The sequence below is a fragment of the Mya arenaria genome, chromosome 11 (genome assembly GCF_026914265.1).
Source record: "Mya arenaria isolate MELC-2E11 chromosome 11, ASM2691426v1".
In the NCBI taxonomy this organism is placed as follows: Eukaryota; Metazoa; Mollusca; class Bivalvia; order Myida; family Myidae; genus Mya; species Mya arenaria.
The window spans coordinates 46,856,286-46,871,603 of NC_069132.1; the positions used below are offsets into that span (position 1 = coordinate 46,856,286).

Here is a 15,318-nt window from a genome sequence, read left to right on the forward strand (position 1 = left end):
TGTTACCAGGCCTCAGTGCCTACATGGAGCTGTGCCACCTGTCTGCAACCCAGGCCTCAGTGTCTACATGGAGCTGTGCCACCTGTCTGTTACCCAGGCCTCAGTGTCTACATGGAGCTGTGCCACCTGTCTGTTACCCAGGCCTCAGTGCCTACATGGAGCTGTGCCACCTGTCTGTTACCCAGGCCTCAGTGTCTACATGGAGCTATGCCACCTGTCTGTTACCCAGGCCTCAGTGCCTACATGGAGCTGTGCCACCTGTCTGCAACCCAGGCCTCAGTGCTTACATGGAGCTGTGCCACCTGTCTCTTACCCAGGCCTCAATGCCTACATGGAGCTGTGCCACCTGTCTGTTACCCAGACCTCAGTGCCTACATGGAGCTGTGCCACCTGTCTGTAACCCAGGACTTAGTGCCTACATGGAGCTGTGCCACCATTCTGTAACCCATGCCACAGTGCCTACATGGAGCTGTGCCACCTGTCTGTAACCCAGGACTCAGTGCCTACATGGAGCTGTGCCACCATTCTGTAACCTAGGCCTCAGTGCCTACATGGAGCTGGGCAACCTGTCTGTAACCCTGGACTCAGTGCCTACATGGAGCTGTGTCACCTGTCTGTAACCCAGGCCTCAGTGCCTACATGGAGCTGTGCCACTTGTCTGTAACCCAGGACTCAGTGCCTACATGGAGCTGTTCCACTTGTCTGTAACCCAGGCCTCAGTGTCTACATGGAGCTGTGCCACCTGTCTGTAACCCAGTCCTCAGTGCCTACATGGAGCTGTGCCACCTGTCTGTTATGCAGGCCTCTGTGCCTACATGGACCTGTGCCACTTGTCTGTAACCCAGGCCTCAGTGCCTACATGGAGCTGTTCCACTTGTCTGTAACCCAGACCTCAGTGTCTACATGGAGCTGTGCCACCTGTCTGTTACCCAGACCTCAGTGCCTACATGGAGCTGTGCCACCTGTCTGATACCCAGACCTCAGTGCCTACATGGAGCTGTGCCACCGGTCTGTAACCCAGACCTCAGTGCCTACATGGAGCTGTTCCACTTGTCTGCAACCCAGGCGTCAGAGCCTACACGGTGCTGTGCCACCTGTCTGTTACCCAGGCCTCAGTGTCTACATGGAGCTGTGCCACCTGTCTGTTACCCAGGCCTCAGTGCCTACATGGAGCTGTGCCACCTGTCTGTTACCCAGACCTCAGTGCCTACATGGAGCTGTGCCACCAGTCTGTTACCCAGGCCTCAGTGCCTACATGGTGCTGTGCCACCTGTCTGTTACCCAGGCCTCAGTGCCTACATGGAGCTGTGCCACCTGTCTGTTACCCAGGCCTCAGTGTCTACATGGAGCTGTGCCACCAGTCTGTTACCCAGGCCTCAGTGTCTACATGGAGCTGTGCCACCTGTCTGTTACCCAGACCTCAGTGCCTACATGGAGCTGTGCCACCAGTCTGTTACCCAGGCCTCAGTGCCTACATGGTGCTGTGCCAGTTCTCTGTTACCCAGGCCTCAGTGCCTACATGGAGCTGTGCCAGTTCTCTGTAACCAGACCTCAGTGCCTTCATGGAGCTTTGCCAGTTGTCTGTAACCAGGCCTCAGTGCCTACCTGGAGCTGTGCCAGTTGCCCTTGTCTGTCTTAGGTTTTAAAGCAAACGGGCTCATTATTCAGCCATGACTTTTTGTGCTATCAATACTGACATACAAATAGAGTGCTTCTTATTGGTCATCTGTTTAAAGTAGGAATGCAAAGGAATATTCGAATATTTGATCAAACGTATGGTATTGGAATGTCAAAATTGGTATTCCAATAATTTTTTGTTGTTGAAAAAAAATAAAAAATCTTTTGCCTACAACTCTGTTGTTGTGTATAAAGGTTCGGTTAGCTTGTTTTTACAATGATTGTCCCTTAATGCCAGAGGTGTGAATGTGATGACAATACTCTAAACATGCGTTATATGTCATTTAGGGACATATTGTCAGGATTTTAAAAAGGGTCCTCGTTACAACAAGTAGGGTTAAAATGTCCCGGCTATTTCTTTCACAAATAAAATAGTAATTTACTACAACTTCTAAAAGATGTATTTTGGTTATCAAATATTTGATCGAAAGAAATACTGAATATTTGAAATATCAATTTTGCCCAAGGTTTACATCCCTAGTATAAAGCAATTGACAACATAATAACAGCAGAGCCAAATAGGTAACAAAGCTTCACACTTATGCTAAGGCCAAACAAAAAAATAAGTCCGTTTCAGGTTACCCGCCCTACCCTATTTTTTTTCCCGCTGACCCTAAACTATTTTTCCCTGAAAAAAAATGTGATTTGGGTACGAAAAGCATTTGTTACGAAATGTATTGGGTACGAAACAGAAGATGATGACGAAGCACACGCAGTTTTTTACTATACCGGAGGCAAAATGGCGGCCTACGATCGCCTAACTTGAAAAAAGTATATAAAACTGTCCCGCCAATATGTCAGACATGCAGACAAGAAGGGAAAGTACCAATAGTGCAGAGAAAATATTGGAAATCTAAAAAATGAGAGAGATGGTTGCCTCTGAATATATTGAAACTTGACAAAGCTGATTGATGTTAATATATTACTATATAGCAGTTCACATTGACCTGACAGTGCCATTTTCCCAACTTCATTTAAATCCAATCCAGCTGGTAGCCAGGCTCTGTCAGGTCAATGTGAACAAACTATATTAAAATGGCTGTTGTTCGTGCTAACTTTAATCATTTTCTGGTAAAATGTGGGTGTAGAGTTTTAATATGTCAGTTGATATTTCAGTTGTCTGACTGTTGTAACATTTCTCTCTTTTTTGATACAAACATTTCTTGTTTTAAAATGTTTCATAATTTTCTTGCATTTATTTCTCTGCTATAAAGAATCATTTGCATTTTTTTGCAAGTGTCATATAAGTATAACAGATTATAAAGTTCATTTAGATAGTATTTCATTGAGAAATAGATTTGTATGCCAAACTATTGGTATGATATATCGTCACCTTGGCGCTATAACTCATTAACTGCATATGAGTTATTGTGCCAAGTGGATAATATAAGAGTTGGATTTCTGATTGTATTTAGTTTATGCTTGCGTGGCAGGTATATTTCAAGCGTTGCACTATAGGTATATTTTAAGTGTTGCACTATATTTTCAACATATATGATTCTATAATAAAAACTTACTTGGATTTGTTCAATATCATACCAAAAATGATTTCATCAAAGTTCTAAGATTTTTGTCCCAGTCTTGTATGGAAAATGTCAGGCTATCCTAATTTCTGCATAACAAGAGCAATTGGAGGTGGGGAAATATTGATTGACAGACCAAACTTGGAATTCCTTCTCATTTGTAATGCAGCCGTCACACCGGACTGGCGTCCTTACTGCGTCCCTACGGCGACCCAGGACGTGGAAGGGACGCCATGGACGCCGTAGGGTCGGAGAGCGACGGCGTTTACTTTGGACATGTTCAAAGTAAACGCCGAGGTTCGGCGGCATCCTGAGCGCGTCCTGGCTCAGGACGCCGTGGGATCGCCCTGGTCGCCGTAGCATCGCAGTAGGAACCCGAACAACGCCAAAGGAATGTAGTACAGACGTGGTAGAGTCACCATGTAAACGCGGAGAAAAGGATCGGGGGCACCAATGGCGACCTTACTGCGTCCTTACCACGTCTATGGGGTTCTTATCACGACCCCATCACGTCTATGGCGTCCTTACCGCGATGTCAGGGCGGATATTTCGGGATTTGAGCTATTGTCCGCGACCTTACAACGTTCTCAATGCGTCCCTGCGGCGTTAATGGCGTTTCTACGGTGTGCCTACTACGACTATTGCGTTTCTACGGAGTTTGCACTGCGTTCCTAGCGCGTTCCTACTATTCGCCCTCGAAGAGCTATAAAACCCAATATTTCAGATGATCATGTCATAGCTGTAAAACTGATCAGACGGCAAGGAGAAGAAGGGCAAAGTTAAGAAGATGCTGGGTTAGACCATGGCTCGGTGATGTCCGAAGAGAACAGTTTGGCCACTTTAACCGCCTCATGCCTGAGCTGAGGTGAGAAGATCCGGCATCGTTCCAGAATTTCCTTAGGGTTCAACCAGAAATGTTTGATGAGCTGCTCACCAGGCTTGGCCCACGAATCACCAAGCAGGATACAAACTACAGGAAAGCCATCAACCCAGGGACGAAGCTGGCAGTCACTCTACGCCACCTAGCGTCTGGTGACATGTACTCCAGCATGAAATTCGACTTCCGACTCCCAGCGAATACGTTATCTCTTGTCATGAAGGAAGTATGTCAGGCCATAGTAGGCGAGTACAAGGATGAGGTGATGAAGTGCCCTATCACTCCTGGGGAATGGACAACAGTAGCCGAGAAGTTCGAGCGCCGCTGGAACGTCCCTCACGGGTGTGGTGCGCTTGACAGAAAACACGTTGCCATAAGAAAGCCAGCAAACAGTGGGAGCCTGTACCACAACTACAAGGGATTCTTCTCCATCGTGTTAATGGCACTAGTAGATGCTGATTACAACTTTTTGTGGATAGACATGGGGGGAGATGGCTACAAGTCAGATGCCATGATCTACAACGACTCCGAACTGAAAGAGTGCCTCTGTGACGGTTCCATAGGTTTTCCAGTTCCTGCACCTCTGCCATACGACAACAGGGATACGCCATACTTCCTCCTTGGCGACGATGCCTTTGGTCTCCGGACTTACATGATGAAGCCCTACGCAGGGCGCAACCTGACAAAGGAACAGCAAATCTACAACTACCGAGGCCGAAGAATAGTCGAAAATGCCATTGGCATTCTGGCACAGCGTTGGCAGGTTCTACTAGGGACTATGCAACAGCAGCCTGAGACAGCAAGGCTCATTGTGGAGGCTTGTGTTTGCCTCCACAACTTGATGAGAATGCGCTACCCGACCCTACAGAACGGAGCTCTCGACCACGAGGACGTCAACCACGAAGTTGTCCTAGGTTCGTGGAGGCACGACGTGGACCGGGCTAAAGGCGCTAACAAAGACAGCACTGCTGCGAAAAAGCAACGTGAATATTTAAAGTTATACTTTAACTCAGCTGTGGGATCAGTCCCATGGCAGGACAAGATGATATAAACATTGCCATATTGTGTACGTGGAATAAAGCAATAAATTATATTGTGAATAAAACATATCTAGATGTTAAGAAAAGAAAAATAATTCGAGATCTTATAGTCCTTAGAAATCTATTTGTACCAAAAACAGTCTTGGAAATATTTCGTACAATGTTGTAGTATTTCGTGACGTTCTGTTAAATGTTAAATTCGGTTCATTTTGTTAACAAAATGCAGTATATTATATATGTTTGCTACCGAATGACGTTTCGACATTTGACGGAACGTCATAAATTCCTACGAAATTGTAAGATTATTTCCAAACGTAATTGTGTTCCGGATACCTTGTATTAGATAACAAGAATTGAATAAAACCATTTTACAGAGAACTAAAACTTTATTGTCACCATCTACCTTCATTATAAGGAAAATAAACATTCATACTACATTTATATATTACAAAATATAATAGAACTGTTGAATATCATAACATAACATAACATAACATAACATAGATAACAAAATAAAAATAGCACTGCTTAGTATCCATCATAACATAACATAACATAGATAACAAAAACATATAGCACTGTTTAGTACCCATCGTATCATAGCATAACATATAACACAATAATAATAGCACTGTTTAGTGCCCAGCATAACATAACATCACATATATATGAAGATAATAGCACTGTTTAGTATCCATTCTAGAGTATTCACAGTTTGCCACAGTTTATAATCCAAGTATTCCAGCTCACTGGCTAGTGTCAGAGCACTGAAATGTTTGCATGAATGACTCATTGAAGATCCCGCTCAAAGAAGAGACCTCCTCGCCCCGTGGGGAGAATGTAGTTGACCCAGCAGCTGAGGTGGCAGGGTTCTGTGGGGTACTTCGTGAGCGAGGTTGTAGAGTGGTTAAGCTCGGCTTAGGGTGCATCTGAGCCTGCACCAATGTGGAACTCATTGAATCCCACACCGATGTGGTCTGAACAGTGGTCGGCCAGTTCTGGGGCGGAGGCTGCCATTGCGAGGACTGGGATGACTGCTGAGAGAAGCAATGCTGTTGCTGGTCAGGCTGCCACATTTGCTGCTGCGGTTGGAGTGGCTGGGAGCGGACCTTGTCGTGAAGGTCCAAGTACTTGTAAAGCAGCTGGCTCTGTTACTGCTGGAACTGTCTCCACAAGCTTGGGTCCAGGTCTTCCATCACCGATTTTGCCCAATCCCCATACGTAGCCCGTTCGCTGGGACGCGCAGCTGGCTTGATAATGTCAAGCAGCTTTTCTTGTAGCTGCATGGACTGGCGGCCCCTTTCATCCAGGGTTCTAAGCAACATTTCTTCCTCCGCAGTGGCCCGGGATGAGGAACGCTTTGGCCTGACATCGAGGATGACAGGCCTCTTAGGCTCTTCTTGCGACGAGGTGGGAACAGACTTTGACGGCAGTTGCTGAATGTTGTCGTCATTGTCCACGGACTCGGCATCGTCGTCCACCGGAGTCTGGGCTGCCAGCTTAGCCTTCAACTGCAAAGACAAAAGGGGAAACAACGATTAAGTTAGAATTTGGATTTGCCTGACGAAAATTAACTTATGCACGACAGGGCATTTAATATGCAAATAACAAAAAAATAGAATTTAATACTAGTGTACTTACACTGACGAAGGTTCTTGGCCGGACCTCACAGATGTGCGACTTTAAGAAGTCAAACTTGTCCATGATCCATATATCATTCTCGGTGCGGTCGCCAGTCCCAGCCCCAGACTTCGGCCTTGCCAGTTTCCCATACCTGGTCCGAATGGACCGGTACCACACAGTACGGAGGACCACTTCCTTACCAAGTTTACGGGCCTGCTCAGCCCAGAGCGCGTCCTTCTTGCCCTTATCCTTGTATAAGGATAACATCTTGTTGAAGAGCAGTGAGTGCTCCCTAAGCCAGTCTACCATGGCCTCCTCTTCTTCGGGCGTCAGATCACTACGCACAAGCCTGCTCCTCTTGGTTTTACGGCATGGACTGTCACATTTTGTAGCGCTGGCATTGGACTGTGTGGACTGTGTGTCCGATTCGGCTACATCATCGACGCTGGAGTCCCTTTCAGGAGATGACGCTGGTGCTGGAGATATTGAGGCTGTCCTGGCTGCTATACCTCGCCCACGCCCACGGCCCCTGGTTTTCGGCATAACGTTGCGTATAAGTTTAAAATGCGTACACTTTAAAATGCGTGACCTCAACGGATGAGAGTAAAATAATGAATGAAGCTTTCCGAAAGAACAGTGGAGTTTTATACTTGCAGCGAGGACGCCGTGGGAACACCATGCACGCGGTAAGGTCGTGGTAGAAACGCTAAGAACGCAGTGGGGTCGCAGTGGGTTCACCGCTGATCGCCGTATGGACGCCGCAGTGACGCCGTGTAAACTCAATAGAAACTCCAAGGACGCAGTAAGGACGCAGTAAGAACGCGGTAAGGTCGTGTTGGAAACGCCGTGTACATACACAGATCGCAGAGCACAGAACTCCGGTGTGACGGCTGACCGAAATCTGGATTTATTTTAGAAAAATCATTGGCGTTCTCAATGCGACCATCGGCGTTCTCCAAAATATGACAGTTTAGGACGCGGTAAGGACGCCAGTCCGGTGTGACGGCAGTATAAATAAAAGTGCAGACTAGATTTTGTCCTAAGAAATTGAGCATTAAAACAATGTATCTATGAATGACACTATTTGTTAAACATCTGGGTGCATTGCTTATTTCAAGCAGTCTGCGCTCTCTCAGAGGCTAACTTTAGAATGAGAAAGAATTTTGCAGCCTCCCTAAGAGCGCTTTTCTGAGACTGGTTATTTCATAGAAAATATCCATCTAAAATGAATTCAACTGTTGAACAGATAAAATCTAAAACCATGAAGGCATTGTTTTACCTACCTTACTCTTTTCTACTGGTTAACTTTTAATTCTTTTTGAAAGTGATGATAAATTCTGCAGTCCTACCATATAGCTAGGGCTCTGCCTATACCACAGAAATAGAAGTTTTTTATAGCAATAAACATAAATTATGTATTAAATATATTCAATTTTGAAAGCAGATATAAACATAAGATTCATGACCTGTGTCCCTTGGTAACTATAAATCATTCATGAAGCTCCAAGCAGGGATCAAACTTTAGACCCTCTGATATGCTTACCATTTTGCCATCATACATTGCACCCTTCTTGCTCTACTCTTCAAGGGTAACAGCAAGAAGTTCTTCATTTTTTAAATAAACTTTTGTTTAACGTTCAAAATGGCCTTTACTCTGTGCATCCAAACTACTCAACTACCAACCACACATTTTTTGCAGATATTGCTATTCGCCGCCATTTTTCCTTACCACAGACATAACCTTGAATTATTCTATTTTTCACTATACCCCGTGATATATGAGCATATTCATTTCTTTAATTTGCCCTTGTCAAGTCACTGCTATGCGTGGCATTGCAAAGTGTTATTTAACGGTAATTAAGGTAATTGAGGTACAGTAGCCGTTTCCAATTTTCTGAAGGCTATTTTTTGTTCCCATCCTATTAATATAATTCTAGTCAGTTTAATTAAACATGTACAAACTTGACCAGTAATCTGCAAATCATTTGGCTCATTTTCAAAATGTATGTTGCTCTCTGAAAATTTTGCTTTGTAACTGTGAATGTTTTCAGACACTTTTGTCACCTAATTTGCACTAATCTAAATTTCTAATGCCCTAGTTCAACTTGTGTGAATGTAAATGAATAATATATATTATATTTTTTATTGGTGGTTAAAATAGCAAGTGACTTTTTCCACATGAAAACGAGGCAAGAACCCCTTCAACCAATGCGCTTTGAACTTTAAACGTGTGTTTCACCTAGTGTTGGGAATCGGTTCCAATTTTACTATCTATAATCGGTTCCACTCAAGTAACCGATTATCGATAGTACAATCGTTTTATAAATACTAGATAGTACCTGAATTGTTGTTTTATTCATGTTCAGAATTAAACTCTTAATCATTATATGCATATAAGTTATGTCTATGATTGAAGTTATTAAGTGTTGTTGTATAAAGAATATTTAATTTTTGTGCTCATTGTGGCTTTTATTAAAGATGACATCTGAACACTTACTGATTTTTTTTTGATGATCAATTATAACCAAATACAATCGACTGTCGCCGAGTTCAGCTCCAACCAATCGATTTTCGATTATAATCGATCAATTATAACCAAATACAATCGACTGTCGCCGAGTTCAGCTCCAACCAATCGATTTTCGATTATAATCGATCATCGGAACATAGTTTCACCTCATTCACATTCAACAGTGATTTTTGTTAAATCTTAAAGTAGTAAAATTCATAACAAATCACATTTAACAAACACTAGTACTTCGCCCAATGATAACTTTTAAAATAAAATAACTAATTTTATTTTGTTTTATAGTTTTGACACTTACAAAAACATGCAATAACCTCTGCTCCTCCAACAAAGCTGCGTGAAAATTGAATGGCGCTACAGGTGCAAATTCTTCCTATAGGTTTAAAAGCCCTTTCGCAGGTATATTTTAATATCAATAACCTTATTTCAAAAAATGCTTTAACAAACACTAATTATTCCAGCAACCTAATAAGCATGTCTGGGAGATGAGATTGTTTACCTTCACAAATTGGGTGAAAGCCATTCTGAGAGCACAGTACAATTTACCATCTTCTTTTTGTAACCACGGCACCTGTTAAGATACCTGCATGTCGCGGTAAGCCGTATCAAAGTAATATGCTGCGTGCGTGTTTTTGGAAGTCGTACTTGGAAGCAGCAGATGAACGTGGTGAAACGCATACCCTGGCATCCTTTAGCCACAATTCACCCCGATGACACAATCTCTACTGCAGGGAAGGCAACGCATATTTGCCAAAAAATGTGTAGTTGATAGTGTTGGCTAACAATTGTCTGTGTTGAGAGAGGAATAACTCAACACTAAAGCCTGAGTTATGGGCCTTCCTTCATATGAGTGCATTAACTCTCTGTACAGGTAACCATTGCATTATGAAATGAATTATCTGGTATGAAATGGAATATCTGGAAATGTTTTAGAGTAAGGTTAACGTTTTTGCATGATGGGGGCAACCGATGCTGACTATGACAAAAAGGTCACCACAATATTAACTAAACATTGTTTGGAGAAGACTAATTGGCATCCGGCAAAATTAACTGAAGAACATTTCATGTCACGTTCAATGAATTTAAAAGAAAATGCAGTCATAAAAATTAAAAATATTGAAAGACATTTCAGTGATAACTGTTTTAGTTATGTTTTTCGGTTAATTCCTGATAATTTATCATTTTCTACTGTGCATTTACATTTTAAAAAATATAGCTATTTCACACTAATCAGTTCTGTGATAATGAAATCGCTTGCTCAGGCAACCTTTGATGTAAATGATGGCAGTTTCAAAAGTACTCCATCATAGTTTTATCCCTAGTATGCAATACCTATAAAATACTTAATGGTTACAAATATATTTTCCTCTCAAATTGAAGAACCGATACTAATACTGTTAAAACTAGTACCAGTGGTATCTTGGAATCAATTTTAAGCGTAGCCACAATGTTTACAGAGCATCATTGATTTACTGATCACACTATTCTGAAATGGGTCAATGACAAGAACAAACACTCACTGTACCAGACCATTAGACAAATCAAGTTAGCTGTCCATAATTGAGTTCATTGTTACCATATTGCACATTATTGCTTCAAATCTCAGAGTTATTAACTGGGTCAATAAAAAGTAACCCCTGGATTTTACATGCTGTGGGAGAACATTTTTGGGGCAATGACCAATGACCAATAGCTCAACAATCAAATTTTCCATACGGTAACGATTGCAAAAATCCCAGATTTTGTATGTTTTTTTTGGATTAAATTAAAACACCAAAATTCTGAACAAGTAATGTACATTTGTGTTGTTTTACTTGTATTTTCCAATTTAGGAGTCATTTAATATTCCGCACCTAGACAGAATCTAGGAAGCAGAAATATAACATAATGCCATGATCATGAACCTCAAACATGCTGGGAAAGACTGGTATATTAACACAGTTCTTATTTCTTAAAATATGAAAACATGTCTAAAAAACGGAACAATAATTTTATGAATGAAGTCTGATTTTGTCTGAGATGGAATCATCATTATCAAAGGGTAGAGGTTTCCAAACTCCACATATTCTGGTACCTGTATGTGTGGATAGGTTAAAATAAATCATGTCAGAGGAACCTGTTTAATACAAGAGTTGAACAGCCCAATTGTAAACTTGGAAGTAAAAAATTGGCAAACAACATCAATTCTATTTCAGGCAGTGCCCTAAATGAAATTCATTTCTTAAAGACTACACCAATGTATCTTATAAAAGGACCAACAGCAACAATGCACATGTTTTATCTGTAATTTTAGCAAAGCATTTCACTGGGTGGACTAAATCCATTAAAATGAGGGAGTGAAAACACACCACCCCCACATAAAACAATTATGTGATGATGTGCAGATTACAGAATGTGGTTCATGACTCATACATTACTTCATCAATCCTATTTTACAGTGGATCTCATTTTTTATCATTCTAGTTATATTTAATGTTATAATGCACTAAGCATTTGGTTTTATTACTAATGCTCTCTAAAGTTATATTTTTTATGAATTATGTTATTTCTCTTCAATATTAATGTATAAATGTGTACCAAAATTCACCTGTTTCACCTTCAGTACTGATTTTAACTCAAAACTGGTTTTATAATCTGATTTTTTTTTCAACTTTAATTCTTTACAAATGTTACAGTAAGGATGCCCTTTCCCAATGTAATTTGCAGTGGTGGGGGGGGGGGGGGGGTGACAAAAAGGGGCTGAATTTCGGCCCTCATTTATGATCCCAAAAAGAATAATTTTTCATAAAAATTGGACCCAAATTCACAATACTAAAAAGTCAATAACAGTTTAGTCAACTTAAGTACAGATATATGTTTAATTAAATGCAATCTAGTTCTCTTCAAACCCAAGATCTTTAAGGTTCCTTGTTTGAAATAAAATAAGTCTATGTTAGGCATTTTGTCACTATTTTCACTATTTTCACTATTCTAAGGTCTGCTCGAGAGCAGGCCAGATGTATCATCGGGATTGCCTCTTGGAGCCAGTGGTGCACAGATCATCTTGCAAATAATACTGGTGGGATTCTGACTTAGGGTCCCATTCATGATAAGGTGGAAAAAAAACAGTATTGCCATTTGCCATACATTTTGAACAACCAAAGCATTAAAACAGTTTTCACCATTGATTTGGAAAGGGCCTAAAAAGAATTCTGTGACAAGAATTATGCTTAGGATAATGGTTCTAAAAAAATACAGGGAGGTAGGGACAATGTGTGTATTTTAGTCTAGTCAAAACAGCAAAGCCAGCAGCAAATGCTTAGAATGACATATCAGTATGTTGGAATTCAATCTTAACAACCGGTATTTTTTTAACTTGTAATCATCACAACTTTAATGACAGTTTCTGATCCTAGCTTTTTATTGATCATCTGCACCAAGTTCTTTAAAACTTTAAATGAAAAACATGAATGCAACAAAATACAGCCTATTGTCAGTAATACTATTTGAGTTATGTAAAATAACTCTCTTTATAAAATATATTTTAAAGGTTTGATAGAAATAGTCCATTTATATTAACAAGTACTAAAGTCCATTATCTGTTTCCTGAAATATTTTGGACATGCACAAAAATCAAAGAAACCATGTGTAAACATGTTCCAGACATAACAACTAGACGTCCTAAAAACACGCACACACAAATTCCCCCGGAAAGTTTGAAAAAAAACCCACTCTCTAATTAAGTCTCACCTTTAGCAACTCCACGCCTGCGTTTCTGAAAAATAAACCAAAACGTTTATCATACATTGCAAAATTACTGTACTATCAATATGCCTAAATTCTCAAATACCAAAAAAATCAGTATCAGTTATGATTTCAAATCCTTAGCAAAGAAACTATGTATATGGTAGAGTACATTTCAGGAATCTACAGAAAATGAAGCAATTATTTGACTAACTAGCTCCGCCCTCTATAGATCCAAAAAGTAAATCACCCAGGCATAATAACATAATTAAATCATTAAGAGAGCTAGTGTCGTATGATGGTAAATTCATTATTGTCGTGGCTTTGTGAATAATTCATAAAAGCTATTAAAATCAATTGTTGGTTAATTGTACAAAAAGGGAAAGCACAGATCGATGAAATTTTAGGGTAGATTTCATTAAAAATACAACAAATTGTAGATATTTGGATCATTATAATTACCTCGCTACGTTGCATAGTACAGTTAATGGGATGACATTGTTACTATTGGCATTCATAATGTTACAACATGTATGCCATTTCCAATCAAGCTATCCAGATCTCTTTTCGCATGAGGATATCCATGAGGATATCGATAGAAAAACACACATTTTGATACTAAATTGTGCTTGCTAATGGTTGTATTTATAAAGAAATAATAAAAGAAGATTTAACGTAATTGCTAAATTTTTATTTGAAAATTGTCACATAAATACAGTAATGTGTACTGAAAAGTTGTCAATATGATTTGATAGCTGATCACACATCTATTTTATATTCCGGTCCATGACGTAAGTTTCAACTGCTGGCAAACGACGGCAGCCTTTAATAGCTGTCAATCATAGTTACTTCCCACATATGCAGAGGGAACAACAAACTATGGAAGATGAAAGACAACTGTACCAAGTCATTGTCATTGGTTCACAAATATGTGCCAACACCAAATGTATTTTGATGTTAAATGTATTTGCTCATGCATTTTTTTTTTTTTTTAATTTGTTTCTCCTGAGGTTAAAATGAAGTTGTGTGTGTATTTTAGCCTTCTTTTATACTTAAATAATAAATATTTTTGTTGTGTTAATTTTTGGACGGGAATCTTTAAATGTAGGTTTTAATTTATTCATATACTGTGTTACTTAAGTCAAGAATCATTAATTTTAGTGGGCAATATTCTCAATGTCCGCTCAAAAATGATTATATGTTCATCTCATGAATATTAATTTCCTTTTTGTTTAAATAAAAATATCCTCAACTCCTTTTTGTTTAATTAATCATAGGGATTTAAAGGCAATTATAGGTGTTTTTATTAGGTTGTTTTTATCATTATTGGGATTCGGATAGGAGACATAAACAAAATCTTTATTCAAAGTTAATCATAATTAGTCTGAAAAATGTTGTAGAAGAATATGAAACTGATAGATATTAAATGGAAATTAATTAAAGCAGTCCACAAAGTTAAGCTTTATAAAGTAGCACAGTTTTCAATATAGGTCAAGTTCTGTTTGTATGTTGCTATTTTCATTGACTGTAAACATAGTCGGGGAGTTGAGGGCGGTTTAAACCGAAATAGTACATTATATGATGACATTGTACATAATGGTATTGGCAAAGTCTCAAGTTAAATGCAAAGATTGAATATTTTTGTCTGGTTTAGACCAACCGAGTGTCAAAGTATAAATAATGCCGTAGTCATTCTCTACAAACAGTTTTGTTAATAGCTTCAACACAAGCCAAAAGACCCTTTATCCTGTTTTAAGGAGTTTCACTGTATGTTTAAATGATTTCAAAATTTATGATGATGTGTACTCAAAGTTTATTCAAAATAAGTCACACTTTTGTACTGTTTTAGCGAATATTTTATTCATTACTGTTCACACAAATCATTTAATTGTATAATTTAATATATATTAATACTTTTTTTTGTTAAATTATACAATATTTCTTAATAGAAAGTAAAAACTGATTAAACTTTCCTCTCATTTCAATACTGTGATTTTACTGGGAACAAAAAAAAAATCTCTTTTTTTGTTACTTCAGGGAAGAATTAAAAATTGTTTATACACACTATCCATATGAACACAAATAAAATACATAAAATTATTTTTTCATTTAAAATAATATCAGGGTAAGCAGTTGAAATAAAAACAACCATGATTGAAACACAGCTACCAAAACTGACACTATAAATCACATCTTCTTGAAATGAAGGTTTCAAATAATACTTCTTCGAGTCTACTAGAATATTGGGCCCAATTCAAATCCCAACATAAAATAGCCCAGTCCTCTAGAGTAGAATTAATTATATAGTGATATATGATATTCTTGTCA

The 15,318-nt window shown here is 39.5% G+C and overlaps 1 protein-coding gene across 2 annotated transcripts in view; it reads right to left on the minus strand.

Annotated features, from left to right (window-relative positions):
- Window positions 1-15,318, minus strand: part of LOC128209586 (inositol-tetrakisphosphate 1-kinase-like) — an 80,710-nt gene that overhangs the window by 61,830 nt on the left and 3,562 nt on the right. For both annotated transcript variants that reach the window (XR_008257028.1, XM_052913673.1), the window contains exon 2: window positions 12,997-13,021. Coding sequence is in view for 1 of the 2 variants with exons in the window: in XM_052913673.1 (XP_052769633.1) it covers window positions 12,997-13,021 (25 nt within the window). In the remaining variant the exon portion in view is untranslated. The remainder of the gene's footprint in view (window positions 1-12,996; window positions 13,022-15,318) is intronic.